The sequence below is a fragment of the Schistocerca nitens genome, chromosome 1 (genome assembly GCF_023898315.1).
Source record: "Schistocerca nitens isolate TAMUIC-IGC-003100 chromosome 1, iqSchNite1.1, whole genome shotgun sequence".
Taxonomy (NCBI): Eukaryota; Metazoa; Arthropoda; class Insecta; order Orthoptera; family Acrididae; genus Schistocerca; species Schistocerca nitens.
Genome location: NC_064614.1, coordinates 1,082,852,863 through 1,082,872,839, shown reverse-complemented (window position 1 = coordinate 1,082,872,839; position 19,977 = coordinate 1,082,852,863). Strand labels below are relative to the sequence as shown.

The window sequence follows — 19,977 nt, the reverse complement described above, 5'->3', positions numbered from 1 at the left end:
ATGGTATACGATGCCTTTAGTAATATATGTTTTGCCAGTTACAGGACTGTTATAGGTGGTGTAGGAGGGTGTATAGGGAAAGTATTGCAGCAGGTACAGTAACAGGGGTAGGAGCCGTATGGTATGGAGATGGGATGTTGAAGGAGCATAGGGCCTGACAAGAATACTGTGGAGATTGGGAGGGCGACAGAAAGCTATTCTAGGAGTGATAGGCAAAATTTTAGACAGAATGGATCTCCTTTCAGGGCACAATTTTAGGAAGTCACGGCCCTGATGAAGTAGCTGATAACACATTCCAGACCCCTGAAGACATATGGATCCCAGGAAAGCCCCTTCCAAGAGAGCCATGAAAAGGTTGGCGTAGGAAGGAGCCAGCCTGGTTCCCATGGCTGTATCCCTGATCTGTTTGTATATCTGCCCCTCAAAGATGAAGTAGTAGTTGGTAAGTATAAAGCTGATTAAGGTGAGTAGAAAGGATGTTGTAGGTTTGGAATCAGGTGGGCGCTGACTGAGGAAATCTTCAGCAGCAGACAGACCATTACATGGGAGATGTTGGTATAGAGGGAGGTGGCATCAATGGTGACAACCAAAGGTTGTGGTGGGAGTGGGACAAGCACGAATTTCAGACGATCTAGGAAACGGTTGGTACGTTTGATGTCTGATGGGAGTTTTTGTACTAAGGGTTTGAGGTGTTTATCAACTAAGGCAGATATATGTTTGATGGGTGCTCTGAAGCCAGCAACTATAGGATGGCTAGAACGATTGGGTTTGTGGATCTTAGGAAGAAGGTAAAAAGTGGGGGTGTGTGGTTTGGGTGTGGTGAGAATTTCTGTGTATTTAGATGTTAGTCCTTGTGAGTGGCCTGACGTCGTTTAACTTCTCCAATGTCTACGCCCATATAATGGCATGTGATCACACCCTTACTTGAGTTGAGGAAGTTATGCAACTCAGCAATTATGTCACAGCCACCCAATTTTTCTGACAACATAAGAAGTTATACCTGCTTTGCCCTATTAAGGAACCATTTTGTAACCGTTTCATAGACTAAGGTACCAGGAAGCCATGAAAAACCTTTATGAATATGGAAGGGAAACTTTTTTCAAATGTCCCCCCTTCCTCTTCATCACTACAAACACATTCTGCTTTGCAACTCCTTAAGCCCTGAAACTAAATACAATTAGAATAACAGGAACGCTAGCATTCCTCACTTGTTTTGTGTGTGTGTGTGTAAGTACTCCCAGACAGTACTCGAATCACACTGAAAGTTGGAGAATTTAATTTTGGGGGTACCACCTTGATACCATGAGCAGCTAGGGAAATAAGGGTCCTCTTATACAGAGCCCCACTTGCCTGAACAAGCCTTATACAACTGAGGTGCAGCAGGTCCCCAGAGAACACCCCTGATGACTATTCCTTCTAAACAGCCATCAGCCATGTGTGCAGCACACCTTATGACTGAGGGACTTTTTAGAGAGTTTTGTACCATCCTCGCGTACCACGCGGCTATGTCTGTATCACCAGTTCCCGTAACACACAACGTTCAACTACCGCGCCGCACAGTGGTCACTAAACCATGCCCAAATTGTATGGTGATGGAGGACTGGTGGCATTCATTAGTCTACAGCTCACGAAACCTGCCCCTTACCTCTTTTGGTAAATACTCACTCCACGTATCATAAATCTGTACTGCAATATGTCATTTATGCCTTGTTCTGTTTTGCATATAGTTCTCTGCCACATAGTTTTTTTCTCTCTACTATGTACTTCTTCCTACCGGTATAGCCAAACTTCCTTTACAATATAGTGTTCATATATTCTATGTAGGCCGACTGTAGTTTGTGGTAATTAATCTCTGCATTGAGATTTATTTATTCTTTTTAATATAGTTTATGGTTTCCGAGTTCTTTTCCTTTGTTACAGTGCCTATGCTTACTTTGTATTGTATTCATACAATATGTATACCTGTGTGTGTGTGTGTGTGTGTGTGTGTGTGTGTGTGTGTGTGTTTTGGTACTATTTATTTTGCAAACTTTAATTTTATGCCCTTGTATATATACAATGTCATTGTGTTACCACCATCCTGCATCACAATGTATACCAACTGTGTCTCCCTGTGTCAAGATGTATTGTAAAATAAGAATCCGTGTGATGTTTATATTGAAATGTGTCCCACCTATTATGGTGACTATTTACATTATAATTTATCTACTCTCAACTCCTTTATCAATACACTTCTATTTAACTAAACTAAAAGTTGCCAACTATTCTAACATGCTTCACACACAACGTGAATGATGTCAAATATTGTCCTGTCTAATATTGTAACCAAAGATTCTGTGCAGTTGTTAATATCTTTACTTTTCATATTTTGGTTTCTTGCACGCAGTATCTTTGTGGTCACTTGTCAGTTGATACCTACCAACTGAAAAGTAGTAGCATTGATATGTTTGGTAATTAATATGCACAGTTTTTCACTAGTTTTGAATTTTATGTTGAAAGAAATTGTGCTTTCTTCCACATCTTGCCTCTTCCTCAGATCAGATCCTGGATTATTTCACTATTCATCACAAGATACCTCGCTACAGGTGGTGTCTTTGAATTCAGTGACTGCCTGAACTCTGCGTAGAAATGATGTGGGCAATAAAGTGTTCATTTTCTGCTATCTCCTCCTAGATAAGATAATGTCTCAAAATTCAAAAGTTTCCCTGTCACTGCATTTTTCATTTCCATTCATACTTTCCTCATTTCTTGCTTCATTGAGATCAAGGGTGAAAGGACTGCATTTGGAAAAAATGTAATTCAGCTGTGTAAAGGAGCCTACTCTGCCTGTAATGAAAAATGTTCCTGGTGGAAAAAAATTACTGCCACTGACATAGTAAACACAGAAAAACAGCTGTCACAACAAAAAGAATGTCTTGCAGTACAAAGGTACAAATACAGAGTGAACCAGCATCCAAACCTTCAAAGATGATAGTATGAACAAGAAAAAAATGTCTAGTCAGCATGAGCTCCAAAATGTATACATCAAGAGCTATGAGGTATGCTTAGGAGAAGCGACTTGTTTCACAGTAGCGAAGATGAACAAGTGCTCATTGCTCTTAAGGTATGCACCTCAGAGTCCATATCTGTGAACAATACTTTATTATTTTGGTTTCAAAATGTGGAAAGCATAGAGCTTGCAGCATAACAGAGTTGTTTCACAGTACTGAAGCTGAAGGTGCTCATAGCTCTTAATGTGCGTATTTTAGTCATGTTTAGTACATATTTCTCTTGTTTTGCTCCATACTTCCATCTCTGAACGTGTTAGTGGAGTCTCGATCCACCATGTACAGTGAACAAGTTCTGACAGAATGTAAATAACTTAGGAGTAAAGGAACTACTCACCTCATAGTGGAAACACTGAGCTGCCAAACACTCTGATACCTTTCAAGAGGAATCTCTTAACAAGTTACGGCAATATAGAAGTGTTCGATTCTGCCCATCTGCTTTGCCCCATGCCATCATCAAGATGGTGGACACCCCTTTTCCCAGTATATACAATACGGCAATCAGAGTCATTTAATACAACCACAAACAAAGATATAAACCATGTGAAATATTTCATTTCAGAAATAAAATGAAACTAATGAGGCAGGAACTACAGGGTCTTGGGTGGGGACAAGCTACATATACAGTAAGAATGGCACCATTCTAAAACAAACAAAATCCTCAAGAATAAACCAAACAAAAAACCACTAAAAAATCTGAAATCAAATAGCTCATTTGATCCATATAAAAAATTAAACTCTGAACAGGCCATGAAGGCCCAATGGTACCAACCGGCCACCGTGTCATCCTCAGTCCACAGGCGTCACTGGATGCGGATATGGAGGGACACGTGGTCAGACATCGCTCTCCCTGCCGTATGCCAGTTTAGCTCAAACGCAAACAATGACACCCCACACCTCCCCCTGCTCCCCCCCCCCCACTCCCACCTCCCCCCCCCCCACACACACCAAAAAACCAAAACAACAATTACTCAAACATACAGGAAACATTGTTGCATACACTTGCCCCTGGTCTGAAAATCAGATACTTGGCTCAATTTCATAATTTCCACACACTGCTCTGACAGTTCACACATTCCGCCAAGTCGAGAACTTTAATTGTATTCACCATATTGTCACCCAGAGCAGCAAGCAACCAATGACTTGTAAACTTCATTGTAACATCCACTGATAGTACCAAACAAATACGTAATAAAAAGAACTATCAAACCATTAACAACACAATGAACCAACGATTACAAAACCAAAAATAAATTGGAAGCCAATAGCTAACAACTCTGAAGTTACATACTTCCACGGCAGAAAAAAACAAACTCCCACAACATCGAGTAACATGCAGTACAATATCAATATCAAGCTAACATCACTAACAAACAATTTAGAAACAAACAGCTATCACTAGGGTTTACTACTGTTTACTCCAACAAGTACTATGCAAACATTATCTATTTCTAACACAGCATGTCTCAGTGACATCATACAACACAACACAGCTACATCATATGTCAAAGCAGACATGTGGAATCATGGAATCGGACCCTTCCATTGACCCCAAACTAGAGTACAACGCGCGCGCGCCCACACACACACACACACACACACACACACACACACACACACACACACACACAGTTTCACCTACACTGTGTCAGCTGAAGACACAATGCTGGGATTGCAAGTATACCACCTAGTGGCCCAACACACTGCTGAGAACAACATGTTCGAGTACAATGGCTGCTTCACAATCTGTGTTCTCTGGACCCTCCCATCTGGCACGACTTTTTTTTTTTTTTTTTTAAGAAAAACCTGCAACTTTGTGGGTCTAAAACCACTCAGGACACCTTAGGGTCAAAGATGGTTACCCAAGTGAGATGGAATACTTAATTCCCTTCAAAAGCATATCTACCTAAATATATGAACAGGTGAAATTAGTAAATAAAGAATCCAACTGCTGACCAGAACTAAAAAAGTGTCACTATGTAAACCATCAAAGCATGTTTGTATAAATTTTGAATTTCGCAAATATTTTACATTTTCAGGAACTGTGAACTGATTTATATTGTAAAAAACAACAACTGACCTTGCATTTAACACTGCGAACAACCTTGCGAACTTTGGCTTCACAGAAAGCACCCTTGTATTTGGCACTGACTTCCGTGCCAACAGCCAAATATGGAGGATCGTCTCCCTGTTCAAACAGAGTACAACAGATTAAAGTTGAAATGTTTCATTTACACACATATGCAAGCATGCACGAATGTGCGCATGCACACAGGGGCACAAAGAAAAAAAAAAGTGTAAAAATTAATTTTCTAGATTAAATGATTGTGAAATGATACATTTATGACATGAGAGAAAATTTACCTTGCCTGATATGGCCAGGTGTACACAGCAAACAGAACTATAGATACAAGGGGCAGCTTTAGAATCATTGATTTAATTTCACTTATCAGTAAAGCTTCACTCCCACAGTCTTAAACAACCTAAGAATTCAAGATGAAACTGGCTTTTGGGCATTACCTACACACCTATCAAATTTTTTTTTACATACTCCATGGCTGATAAGAACACAACACAATGTGCAACATTTAATGACTGTATAAATGATTATTACTAGGCCACCTTAAATTTATAATACATAATGTAAGGTAAGCTTTTGACAATGTTGACTGGAATACTCTCTTTCAAATTCTGAAGGTGGCAGGAGTAAAATACAGGGAGCAAAAGGCTATTTACAATTTGTAAACCAGATGGCAGTTATGAGAGTCGAGGGACATGAAAGGGAAGCAGTGGTTGGGAAAGGAGTGAGACAGGGTTGTAGCCTCCCCCCGATATTCAATCTGTATATTCAGCAAGCAGTAAAGGAAACAAAAGAAAAATTCGGAGTAGGTATTAAAATTCATGGAGAAGAAGTAAAAACTTTGAGGTTTGCCGATGACATTGTAATTCTGTCAGAGACAGCAAAGGACTTGGAAGAGCAGTTGAACGGAATGGACAGTGTCTTGAAAGGAGGTTATAAGATGAACATCAACAAAAGCAAAACTAGGATAATGGAATGTAGTCAAATTAAATCAGGTGTTGCTGAGGGAATTAGATTAGGAAATGAGACGCTTAAGTAGTAAATGAGTTTTGCTATTTGGGGAGCAAAATAACTGATTATGGTCGAAGTAGAGAGGATATAAAATGTAGACTGGCAATGGCAAGGAAAGCATTTCTGAAGAAGAGAATTTTGTTAACATTGAGTATAGATTTAAGCGTCAGGAAGTTTTTTCTGAAAGTATTTGTTTGGAGTGTAGCCATGTATGGAAGCAAAGTGTGGACAATAAATAGTTCAGACAAAAAGAGAATGGGAGTTTTCAAAATGTGTTACTACAGAAGAATGCTGAAGATTAGATGGGTAGATCACATAACTAATGAGGAGGTATTGAATAGAATTGGGGAGAAGAGAAATTTGTGGCACAACTTGACTAGAAGAAGGGATCGGTTAGTAGGACATATTCTGAGGCATCAAGGGATCACCAATTTAGTGGAGGGCAGTGCGGAGGGTAAAAATCATACAGGGAGATCAAGAGATGAATACACTAAACAGATTCAGAAGGATGTAGGTTGCACTAGGTACGGGGAGATGAAGAAGCTTGCACAGGATAGAGTAGCATGGAGAGCAGCATCAAACCAGTCTCTGGATTGAAAACAACAACAACAACAACGTAAGGCAAGACTAATGGTTTCTGCTTCTATGTTTCCAAATCAGATAACTGACCTAAACTGTAATTTGTCCTGTTGTGGACTGATGCAAATAAACAATGTATTGGCGGCCTTTAGGGTCAAACAAGATTTTCATATTCATGAGTAAGATGATGCATGGGTCCAGGTGATTTGTAGCAATGTACCAGAGTAATCTGCTATCACAACCTCTCTTTTGCATTCATATTCCTGGGCTCAACAAACAAACAATAACCAAACTGACATCTTCTAATTTAATCTAGACCTTGGGCTACACTAGAGATCAATGTTACCACAATCAGGAATTGGGGTGGTGTGAAAGAGGAGAACAGGGCGGAGGGCAGGCAATATCACACACTAACCTTTTATGCTTATACCACCTAAATGTAAAATGGAGGAAAGCTACTATTACGAAAAAAGCTGCTGCATTCCTCAGTTATACGAAATAGCTGCACTTTACATTCTATTGTTAATGTAATAATCACCTGATTTTCCACAAACATAGTTACCTAAATCTGTACAACCCACAAAGTCGTTGTTATGCCTCCCTTAAGATGGGTGGCTGCTCCACGGGTGTCAATAACCAGTGCCCAGAGTCTGTCTCTGTCTCTGTCTCTCTCTTTGAGAAGGTACTAGGTACTCTACTCCACAATTCTTGCTCACATATGCAGTAATGAGTTTAAATCTTTAAAGGGATAAATGTCATCACCTGAAGTTTTATGTGGCTTATTAAATTTTGTTAATCACAATTTTGAATTAGAGAAGTTAAGTTTTTATCAGACGCATGGTTCAGCATATGCTTGGTTTAATTCGTATTTAAGAAACAGGATGTGAAAAGTTACTGTAGGCTACATGGGCAGATATTAAAATGTTGGCCCTAAATATTTTCATCACTGGCCCACTAATGTTCTTGCTTTACATTCAAGATCTACCATTTCACTTGAATCAGGAGGCAGAATTAGTTCTGTTTGCAGATGACAGTTTACAAGAGGTCAACAGTCCCTCAATCCAAGAGTGGTGCACCTGGAAGAAAAGATGTTTACCGCCAACATTTTCTAATCTAGTCAAGAGATCCATAACAGCAAAGGTAAGAAGGCTAAAAAAGTAATGGACATCCTTTGAACCAGCAATAATAATAGCAACATGAGGGAGATAGGAGTAGGTAGGTGTCCCCAGGGTTCTACAGCTGTCCCATACCTGATCTGTAACAGTCAAGAGTGCCCACTATCCAATGAAGTGCAATACCCAAAACAGAAAATTCGGTACAGCAGAAAAGAGGCAAACCAAATTTAAAAGTGATTAAAACAAAATAAAAGCGGGATGAAAGGAGCCTGGTCAAGGAGGTAGGCTTTGGGATCCCCAGACCTATCAATACAATGGGAGATGCCCCATTCCCAACCACCCATTTAAAGACTACACAAACACTGTTGTGAAGCCAAGTAAAGAAGCATCAACAAAAAAGCCACTGACTTTCTTGTCAAAGCTACTGACTGGTTTTGAAGCAATTGGCAAGCTTTAAACATAAAAAAGCTTGGATTATTCAGTTTTGTACTGTCAAAAATGTACATCCTATTACTCTAGAAAACCAACAAAAATAATAAACAGGATATAAAATTCTAAGTTCTTAGGGGTGCACATTGTTGAAATCTTAAAAGTGGAAGAACCATATAGCAGACTTGGGAAAAGTTATGTTTCGCTTCTACTGCACTGATAATGTTTGGTGTTCAGAGGCCTATTCACAAGGAGTTTAGTTTTTAGTGGACACACAGCTCAGAAGTTTAACATATTTTGCACATTTTCATTTGTTAGTATTTTATAGGGCAATAACTACTTAAGCAGAAAATATTGATTGCACAAAAGAAAGTGGGCTTAATTATAACTATGTCTTTGTGGAGGGTTCACGTATGTCTAGTAGGTACCTCTTTATATTGTTGGGAGTATTAACCAAAGTGTGACAGTACATTTATCCGCTTCTAAAATTTTCTACCAACAATCCATGTGAGGGAGAATAACGGAGATAATTACAAGCACAACACTATAAAGAAAAATGATCTACACTACCTTTTAATGAAATTAATTTTGGCATAGAAAAAGAGACGATGAATAATACTTTGACAGCCAACCCATGGCATAAAATGTATGACAGGTATCAAAAGTGTTTTCAAATGTAGATTAAAGGTGTGTATTTTTAAAAACTCCTCTGTAATGCAGAGGAATTCTTGGATAGAGATTAGTTGTTTATTCAGAGGAAAAAAAACTTTCTTGATAAACGTTAGTTGTTTATTCAGAGGAAAAAAACTTTTACACGACTAGCAAGTAGCAATATAAATATTTCTTTAAAAAGTGTGTTCTATCCTTATCCAGTTGACACATTCTATTTCATGATGCTTATAATGAATATGATCTACATAACATGTAACCAACTTCTACTTGTCACACAGCTTTCCAATTAACGTAGCAACATGAAGTTAACACTCCCCCCCCCCCCCCCCCCACTTCTTGACTGTGGACAATCAGACAATTTGTAACAGTGGTTAATAAGGTATACTCTTAATTTTCTTTCAAACTGGTAGGCGTCAATTAATTGCTTTACCTTAGACATGAGTCCTTGCACCAAGTTACATGATCCAACTTCTGAATTGTTTCTGGAAGTGAGTGTAGTAATTCTGAGATCCTTAAATGTATCTATGAAAGATGTAATTGGATTTTTGTTGTTATGTCTATACAATTACATTATATTGACAAAAAACTATTATCTTCATTGTTCTATGAGAGATGTGTTATTCCAACTTTCATGCAGACTTTGCCTCTTTCACCAGGGCTCAGAATGGAGTTATGTACTCTGATGACAAGATATTTAATAAACTCATGTCTAACATCAAGAAAGGAATTGGGAATCCTTAGCAATTCAATCGGAAATAAAAAACATTCCTAACATACACACATGGCTAATGTAGCCACTCTTCCTACAAATTATCTGAATGTCTACATCCAGGAATTGGGAAGACCTGTTAGTTACATGGCAGACAGATATATTTTTTTTTATAAAACTGTTAGTAATATTACAGTATAAATATTAGTATTTATAGGTGTACAAAACTTCTAGGGAAAAACACTATAATCAAGTAAACATTATATTGTAAATAATATTAAAAAATGTAAAAATGATTTATTTGCACTACTGCAATGGCAGTGAGGCATTTTTCAAGCACTACAACTAAGCTTTAGCTCATTTCAAAAGCTAAGAATCTTCTGACTTGTAGAAATGTCATTGTTGTATCCCTATGTTAATATGTATCACACTAAGGCACTTATGTCTACACTGTCTACATGACAACCTCAGCTGTTGTCACCATAGGTAACATATTAAACAGGAATCACACTAAATGATGTGATTCATGTTAAATATGTTAAAAATATTAAAAGGCCCAACAAACAGATATGACAATCACAATGTGTATAAATGTCAGATGATTTTTACTTTTTAACAAGTGCTGAAGCACTTCATAACAGCCTTACGACAGAAATTTTAAACCTTTTCCAGTCAAAAGTGACTATGATGCCATTTACAAAATTGTACATGGCTGTAAACCCCAACCATGAGAAGTTAATCAAGTAAATATTAAGATAGTAATAGCAGATGAGCAATGGTTATATACTAAAACTGAGGAGGGAGCAGTCTTTTTTTTATATTAGATTTCAACAAATCCACTCAATTGAGTTTAAATGGAATAACAATGAATAACATTACGCAGTATAATGACAGATTACTGTTAATATAGTAAGCTATATACATTAAGTTTCTATGGTGTTTGTGTTATGAAGCTTGACTCATTCCACATTCCTGAAGGTTATCCTTCTTAGGAGAATCTATATAACATGAGGGACGTATCAATGGATGAATCTACTTTATGTATTTAGTGTTCACTTCTGTTGATTACATACTTTATTTACTATAAGTGCACTGCCTCAGAAGATAATGCCGAAAGACAACAGATTTAAATATCCCAGAGGTCAACACACTTATCTTTTTAAACAGAATATGATACTCTGAAGAGCAAAATGCACTGAATTGAGCTTAGCATTGTCAAGCCACATCCAGAAAGTACAAGGCAAGTTAATAAGTAAACATAAATTGTTTTTGCTTTATAAGTTAACAGCACTGACTCAACAATGACATGCCTTAACATCACTGTTGTTGCTGTTTTGGTATGGACAATAGCTGCATTTTATTACTACAGCCTGCTGCCCTTATGTACAAAGGAAGAAATGAGGGGAGCTACCCATTCTCTGTATTCTGAAGGGACTAAAGATGCAGAAATTATTCGCACAATGCAGCTGCAGTATGGCGATAATTTTCTTAATGAACAATGTACATTTATAAGTGCACAAGGCACTTTAAAAGTGAATGCTTCTCTGTGGCAAAGAGTGTCCTGGTATGACGCCACCTTCGAAAACAGTCAGGAACACTACTGTTGAGACAATCACTTGTAGTGATCATTGGGACAATACTGGTGCAGTTTCACACAAGTTGAAAAAAGTCATGGTTCAAATTTTGCAATTGATGTTGAAGCCCCCATTTATGGCATTCTGAATGGGGAATGGAATACTTTCTCAGTCACACAGTAACCACTGCTGAGATATGGGTCCATCATTACAAACAACAGAGTAAGCAGTAGCGCAGGAGATGAAAACAAGCATTACCTATAACAAAAAATTTCAAAAACCCATTTCGGAAGTGAAGTTGGTGTTTCCAGACATGAAAGATCCCCTATTGATTCTTTACAATCCTAAAGATCTAATAGTGAATTGAACAGTTATTGTGAGTCACTACAAGATTTGGAACTCAAAATCAAAAAGCAGATGAGAGGAATCTTTCAAGAGGTGATATTTTACTTCAGGATAATGCCCATACAGCTGGGAAATCAATCCAGTGCATTTAAAATCTTGATTTTGAGCTGCTAGAGCATCCACCATATAGTCTTAACCTAAGTCCAGCTTAAGATATGTATTGGAGCTGCCATCCTTCCCCTCTGAAACCTTGACTCTGGTGCCAGACTGGTCTATAGAGCAGCCTGATGTCTAGGTTACGTTGGATGGTGACAATTTACTTGACAGTTGGCAAAAGACAATGAACATGAAAGCATAATATACGGTTGTGGTAACAAATGGATCAATAATAAAGTCTAATGTTTACATCCACGCCATAGGCTACTGAAAAATAATTGTGTGTGTGTGGGGGGGGGCAGTTCAATACTGTATGTAACTTTTGCCCTAAGCCCATGTAATTTTCACCTTTCTGCCCACACAAGAGTACCTAACCTACATGAATCCAAATTTAAATCGAACAACAGGATTGTGAAGACAGTGCAAGAGCGGATGTGCCCAATGTATAGAGCTGCTTCGTTGGTGGAAACTACGCAGATAAATGATATTACTTGCATTGTTTCCTCAATAAAAAGTTTTTTTAGAAATGGCATAACATTTCAATTTATTGGCATATTGACTGGACACACTGCAATTAGTTAATTTTATAAAATGAACAGTGGACAAAGCAAAATGAGCAAAGAACTTTTTTAGGAAATAACATAAAATACAGAAACAGTGTCCTGTAATCAATTAAGATTAGATTTGATTTTTCCCAAAGGTTAACTACTGAATAACTTATTCAGTTCCACGTGATGGTGATGCAAAGATAATGGTATCCTGGAAAGCATTCAGAGCAGAGATTTAATAATAAAGCATGGTGAATAAATACTTCTAGTAACTTTACCTAAGCACCCTAAACATAAACATTAAAGGAAACAAAAATGAATAAATACAAAGCTTAGGCCTACTGCTGGAGATGATGTACTGAGCTGAACAATATAATTCTACCAGTACATAAGTGGTATGATATATACAAAATCTTATGCGATGTGCAACTTGAAGAAACCAGGTAAAATATTTTCAATTACCATGTTCCAATAATCCACGAGGAAAACTAAGACCTGTAAGTGCTACTTAAATTTGGAGTTGGAGCCACAGCTCACGAAAGAAGAGCAATGAAGGTGGGGACAGAAAAATCCAGAACGGTATACTCTGCCATACTTGGAAAACAACTGACTATAAATCTAATGCTTCCACCAGTGACAGTGCACTTTGTGTAAAAACACTGTAGAAAAATTATAGTCTGGACAAACAAAAACAAATTGTTCAATAGACCTGAGTAAACCACACTCAGACCTGAAAATCTATTATCACAATGTCCAATCCTTGAGCAACAAAACTGATGACTTAAGCATTTTGCTGACCAGTGAACTCAGTGATATCTCAGTAGTATGCCTAGCAGAGCATTGGCTCTGCACTGATGTGGTTAAGCTAATCTCACTACCCAACTTCAAATTGTGTGAACACTACTCCAGATCAAACGATGGACATGGTGGGGTTGCCATCTTCATCAAACAACACATTGAATATAGCCCACTTCCTACCCTAAAGGAAATAGGAACAGATAAGATCTTTGAATGTGCAGCCATAAAGCTTACAGATCTAAATCTAATTGTAGCTACAATCTACCGTCCCCCCTCCAGTAGTATTAATGATTTTCTGTTAAAAATGGACTTGTTTTTATCCAAAATAAGTCAGTGGAAACAGGAGGTGATTATATGTGGTGACTTTAATATAGACTTTCTCACCCACAACAGAAACAGGGAAACATTGATTAACACTGAAAAAACTTATAATCTGCATGGCCTTGTAAACGAGCCCACTAGAATAACACCTACATCCAAGACAGCTCTAGATCAAATTTTTGCAAATAGAAATAAACTTAACCCAACTCTAGAAGTATACAATGCAGGATTCAGTGACCACCAAGCTGTCATTCTAAAGGTCGATGTTAGCAAAGATACCTCAAACCCAGCCCCACCTAAAACTTTACGAAGGTTTTTCACCCAAGAGAACTTGAACAAGCTAAATGCCCTCCTTAGTAAAGAAAAGTGGACAGAGATGTACACAGTCAAAGATGTCAACACGAAATTCAACATATTTCTTGACAAAATGATCCACCACTTTGAAGAGGCCTTTCCGCAAAAACCAGTAAGAATAAATAATAATAGAAACAAGAGTTGGATTACACCAGCTATAAAAATCTCTTGCAAACATAAAAGAATACTCCACATGTTATGTAAACAAAGTAGTGACTCCCCCCAACTAACAGAATACTATAAAAACTACACATGTATCCTAAGAAGAGTGATAAGACAAGCAAAAAGGATGCAGAATGATGAGTACATTGACAAATCGAGCAATAAAGTAATAGCAATGTGGAATATCATAAAAAGGGAAAGAGGGGAAATGAAAGCTTCACATACGAACATAGAAATCAAACTCCACAATGAATATATACCTAATCCCGAAGTAGTGGTGAACTCATTCAACAATTTCTTTACAAGCATAGCTGAAAAACTGGTCCAAAATAATCCTAACACAAATTACCAACCAGCAAACAAAAAATATCACACATGTGCAGAGTCAATTTTCATCACCAAAGTCACTGAAAATGATGTTGCAAAAGCCCTCAGAGAGTTAAAAAATTCATATTCAGCTGGAATTGATGGTATCCCAGCAGTTGTAATCAAAAATTGTGAACACACAATTGCTGAACCATTAACTCACCTCTGTGACTGTTCTTTCCAGGCAGGTATCTTCCCTGAAGCTCTGAAACTTTCTAAAGTAATTCCTGTCTTCAAAAAAGGTGATAATAAAGATATGAATAACTACAGGCCTATCTCAATCTCATCCTGCTTTTCTAAAGTTTTTGAAAAAATAATGTCCAAAAAAATGATGGACTTCATTGAAAAAAAAAGGTTTACTAAGTTTAGCTCAACATGGGTTCAGAAGCAACAAATCTACAGAAACTGCAGTATATGATTGCATAAATACGCTTTTAGAACTGTTAGATAGAAAACAACCCACAACAGGCATATTTCTGGATCTGTCAAAGGCTTTTGACACTGTTGACCACAAAATATTACTGGAAAAATTAGAACACTACGGTATCAGAGGAATTGCAAACAACTGGATTGCTACATTCCTAACCAATCGGACGCAGAGAGTCAGCATGAAATATACTAATAGACAAAGCAACTCAATAACCGAAATACTATCAAGTAATAAAACTGTAAAGCAAGGTGTTCCACAGGGCTCAGTATTGGGACCCCTACTTTTCCTCCTGTATATTAATGACTTGAGCCTGAATGTTGATGCACACAAAACAATAATTTTTGCTGATGACACAACTGTACTCCTCAAAGGGGAGAATACAGAGGCGGTGCAAAAAGCTGTGAACGTGGCTACTGATCAACTCAGCAATTGGGCAAAAATCAACAGATTAACCATCAACACCAAAAAGACAGCTTCCATGAATTTCCACACAACACAAAATGCAAATTACTCTCAGCCATCTGTCACTATAAATAACCAGTCAATAGATACCAACACTGTTTTCAAATTCCTAGGTCTGTGGGTTCAAGATAACTTGAAATGGAATACACATACAGGAAAGGTAAATGCCAGGATCTGTACTGGCTGTTATGCATTGAGTGTGCTGAAAACATGTACTAGCCTGAAAACATTAACCAGTGCATACTACGCTTATATACAAGCCCACCTAAAATATGGTGTAATATTCTGGGGAAATGCTCCAACTGCTCTGAGCACATTCAGAATCCAGAAGAGAGCATTAAGGATTATTAATGGGAGCAAACCCAGAGACTCCTGCAAACCCATCTTCAGAAAGTTAGAAATCCTAACACTGCCTTGCCTCTACATTCTTGAGACTCTAAAATTCTTCAGAAAACATATAGTGCCAACTGACCCCAGAGTCGTAAAAAATAATCAAATACATGAACACAACACCAGGAAAAACGCAAACCTGCATGTTATACGAACAAATACTCAACTGTGTCAAAAGGGAGTTTTCCACATGGGCCTCCAACTGTTCGACAATCTTCCCACTAATATTAAGTCCATTGAAGATAACATAGAATTTAGCAAAGCCGTGAAGTCATATTTGTTGTGTCACTGTTTTTACTCTGTAAATGAATACTTAGACAAGTAATCTTGCTGTTTGTGCTAAATTGAAAACATTGAGCAATATAATACATTAGAATACTATAGGCTTACATTAATACATGTTAACAATGTTAAATGACATTTTCCGACATCTGCAACACACTGTGTACCAACAGATCACATGGAATAAATAAATAAATAAAGACTGTTATGTGATACCAAGGAGAGCAGTCAAATGGTTCTTTTCCACCTTTACAACCTATCCCTCATCAATAGTTATTAAAGCTATATTGTTAATTTTTGAATAAATCATTGTGCAACTGGATAATCACCGTTTCTTCTGGTACAGGGCTCCTTTGTCCGCATGGTGTAGTGGTATCAAATGCATACTGAAATAGTGCTTGAAAATAGAAGAATCCAACAGCAAGAAACAAAAACGTGTAGTTCAGTAAAAACACGCTGTATTACTCACCTACCTGACATTTATGTTCACTTAAAAAAAATTGGATGTTGGCAAAGATGTGATGATGGTACAGTCTCTTTAACAAACTGAACATTATACAATAGATGAAAACAACAGAAGAGAAACTAATTCTACAATTTAAGACAAAAATTAAGATAAGCTTCCTACTACAATTAAGACATCAAGTGCTGATTTACTGCCAAGGAAGTTGACTGAACCTTTCAATGTGGGCAGTGATCTATTCACAACCAATGTGGGCAGTGATCTATTCACAACCAAACGTGGTTAAAGTGAGAAGTAAATAAATAATAAGAAAAGTCATAAACATCGTGCTACCGAAATGTACAAATAATCAAATGGGATGTTAGAACAGAAGAGGCCTTATATTAAGCCACTGATGAGAAAATAAACGAATGGAAAATATTCAAGTTTTTCATGCAGTGATAGGTAGATAATTTCTTAAGAAATGTATATAAACAAAATGCAAATATCAGTTGATCTATGAGCCGTAATGTATGTGTAAGCATTACACTGCACAACTCCCTGGCAGACTTTTTTAAAAAAATAAGTTTATATGCTGTCTTCTAATGTTACAACACTATTTTTTGCCAAATACTGCTACATAAACGCTTATTTAAGCGGATAAAAAATAAACTAACGTTTATTTTTTGCAACACACCATACAAATGGGAAAGATAATATCTTCCTCCCATTCCATACAAATTTTTCTTATTCAATATTCTTCAGACGAGTCATCAAATGTCATTCTCTTGACAAAATGTTTTCGGTTACCTTTTGCGTCGGCAGTGGCCAACCGAGGGCCCAGGCCATAAGCTTTAAATTCCGCAGCTGCAGCGAACACCAAATATTGAAATTAAATGTTACTGTAAATTCTCGGATAGAATACTTTCGCAATAAAAATGAGCACAATCTACCGACGAAAGCTACGAAACTGAATTTTCTACGAACCATAACACTTGTTCAGCCGTACCATTCTTGAAACAACAGTATTGGAAAACGTTTGTGTTAAATGGCAGGATTATAATCACGAATGGAATATTCAAATTAAATAATCAGTATACTGAAGTTATTGGCTTTCTATTATCAGTAGTTCTCTAGTGATGCAGTGGCTGTCTGCAGAAACTACTGATGTTACCTTAAAATAGCTTGTCGATTTTTCCTAAGTTTTTAAGCACATAAAACTGAAATTACCTGCATTTTTTGGCACCTGTGTACTTCACCGACCCTCACAACGCTCTTGAAACTTTATATCCATCGAAACTCAAATTGTCAATCATATAAACAACACATCTTGACCTCCTTCCCAGCCATCTGCAAGCTGAAAACTGAAAAACAACTTGTCACTTGAAAATCGATCCTGATTGGCCGAAAGTCACGTGATATATAAGAAAGCGTTTTCCATCGTTCTGTACATTTTTGCAGGAATGTAATTTACTTCATGTAAAAACTGTACATGTCTTGGGTGCTAATACCGGCAGGATCATATTAGTTGCTTACAACAACAAACGTGCGTAAAAAATACATTGGTGCATGAAACTCAGTATATGCAGTTACTGTATAAGGGAATATGGCGTCTAGTCTAGTAAGTTCGCCCATAGTAAATAACGAATTGGATGCGAATAAAGTTGAATTGCTGGTGAGTACAAATGATAAGCATTTTGGAACAGAAGCTCATACAAAGTCGAATTTTTGAACTGCCAGCTTCTTGTTGTTCAAATGTATGGAGAGTGTCTTAGGTTTAATGTTATATTGGGATAGAAACCTTTGGTTGCATTTACGCGTAAAGACTGAGAACGACGCTGGAGGAATTGCTATTACTTTCATTGTGTTTCTGTTATTTGTGCAGTGATTCGACACCGTAATAGGGAGGGGTTTAGAAATATTTTGCTTTGCATCTGTTTATACATTAATTACCTAGTGCAGATTATTGATTTGTCCGGCGTTCGAATAGCGGTGCACGTGGGTGCGCGGGAAACTGGAAGTTCAGTAAGTAACTAGGTAATATGAAATTTGTGGAAGAATAAGTTAATAAGAAGTACTGTTATAACACTTATACTAACAAGGTTAAAAGGATAATTACGTAACTTTAAATAAATATATCATTAGAGGTAATCCAGCAATGTATTGCTAACAAGCGTGTAATAAGAAATTGACTTATTTATTCTAGTTCACGTAGCATATATATTGTGGACATTAAAATAAGCACTGTTTAACAGTGATGATAAAACGATTAATGAATTGCGATGTACCGTTAAGAGTACCGTCGTTTGGCTTAGCCCATGCGATGGACAATAATTCCAAACAGTGAAATCAATTTTGTGTGTTCAGGAAACATTGTCGTCGGTACGCAGCAACAAAAATGAAAGGCCTCCTTACCACAATTTAATAGGAAACAAATGTTTTTTGTGGTGAGGTGAACGTGGGAGGGAGGTAGTAGACTTACATTTCGAAGTTCACGCACTCGTGGAGGCCATGCCTATATAACTTACATATTAATACTTGGAATTCTAAAAAAACGTTGATTCTAACCATCACCTTCTGTAACATTTTATTAACTGTTTTGGATAGTCTCTGAACTGAAACTTTCAGCTTGTATCTATAGAGTGGAAATTTGGAGTTTTTGTAGTGTAGACTTGCCTAGAACCTGTGAAGATGTTTGTATTTAAGCTTCTCTGAAGAGAATATACTATCTAACGTTCAGTCATAGTCTATCATTTTGCAGTGATTGTTTTTATGTTTTGTGCAGAAAATTGCAGATCAGTCGGTGATTATTGCAAAGAGCGACATTTATTTCTGAAACCTAAGTTGATGCTATTCACTCAAGGCAAAGTTAGCAAAAGGTTTTATTTGAGATTTGATAAATTAAGTTTCCAATACATTCAGTCCCAGGTATTATATAATAACTGCACAAGACAACAGTGTGAATGGCAGGAATGAAGAACGTTGCTTTTATCAGCAAGTAGACTGGGCCACATCAGGAGTCGAGCAAATGACCACTGTGTGATACAATATATTTACCATATGCTTGATTTGCTATGTAGTGCTTTTCTGACTTCAGCAGAGTGTCAAATAATAGTCAATCATTTAGGCAGTTGCTTAGGGGGTACTGTGTAGTTTTACTCTCTGTTTTACTGGTCTATATCACATGTCCTATGTAATCTATAATGGAATTGAATAATTTAGTTCTCTGTTTGCATAATTATTTTGTATTAATGCAACTGCTCCAGTAAGTATTAGTTGATCACAATATTATTGAGAGTGAGGGTGCTTTGGCCAGTTTATCATGAGTTTTTTTATCATGGTGTTTCACAATGACACACTGGAAGTATTCACAGTGCAATGCATGTTCCTTGGTTGCCATAGAACAAGTCTACAGTAAGGTCAGCGCATGTTTCCTTAAACGGCCACAGAAGGCCAAGTAGTGCAGTAACATTGTGTTCGAATGCTGGTCATTGAAGAGCTCATTTTACCAGCTCTTCCATTACTGCTATATGCTGTAATGGAGTTTACGTATGGATGTGAAAAATCATTGGCTGTTGATGTCCTGACATGATATCAATTTCCATAGTGTTACACTCCTCTAAGACCATTTGTTATTCCAACAAACTGATAACCTCACAAGATTACCCTCTTGGTTTGTTAATGGAAATCCACAGACGAGAAAAT

The 19,977-nt window shown here is 37.3% G+C and overlaps 2 protein-coding genes across 5 annotated transcripts in view; one reads left to right on the top strand and one right to left on the bottom strand.

Moving 5' to 3' along the window:
- LOC126198471 (AT-rich interactive domain-containing protein 4B-like) overlaps nucleotides 1-17,656 on the bottom strand; it is a 159,032-nt gene extending 141,376 nt beyond the window's left edge. For both annotated transcript variants that reach the window (XM_049934821.1, XM_049934831.1), the window contains exons 1-2: nucleotides 17,503-17,656; nucleotides 5,128-5,235 (exon numbers count right to left, since the gene is read on the bottom strand). In XM_049934821.1, coding sequence (XP_049790778.1) covers nucleotides 5,128-5,235; nucleotides 17,503-17,508 — 114 coding nt within the window. In that variant the 5' untranslated portion in view covers nucleotides 17,509-17,656. The remainder of the gene's footprint in view (nucleotides 1-5,127; nucleotides 5,236-17,502) is intronic.
- A 10-nt stretch (nucleotides 17,657-17,666) lies between these two features.
- LOC126198478 (protein arginine N-methyltransferase 1) overlaps nucleotides 17,667-19,977 on the top strand; it is a 42,058-nt gene continuing 39,747 nt past the window's right edge. The window contains exon 1 of one of the 3 annotated variants that reach the window (XM_049934853.1): nucleotides 17,667-17,818. Coding sequence is in view for 1 of the 3 variants with exons in the window: in XM_049934843.1 (XP_049790800.1) it covers nucleotides 17,879-17,947 (69 nt within the window). In the remaining 2 variants the exon portion in view is untranslated. Of the gene's footprint in view, nucleotides 17,948-18,061; nucleotides 18,298-19,977 lie in introns of those variants that run through there. The other 2 variants (XM_049934843.1, XM_049934861.1) reach the window with 2 other exon arrangements.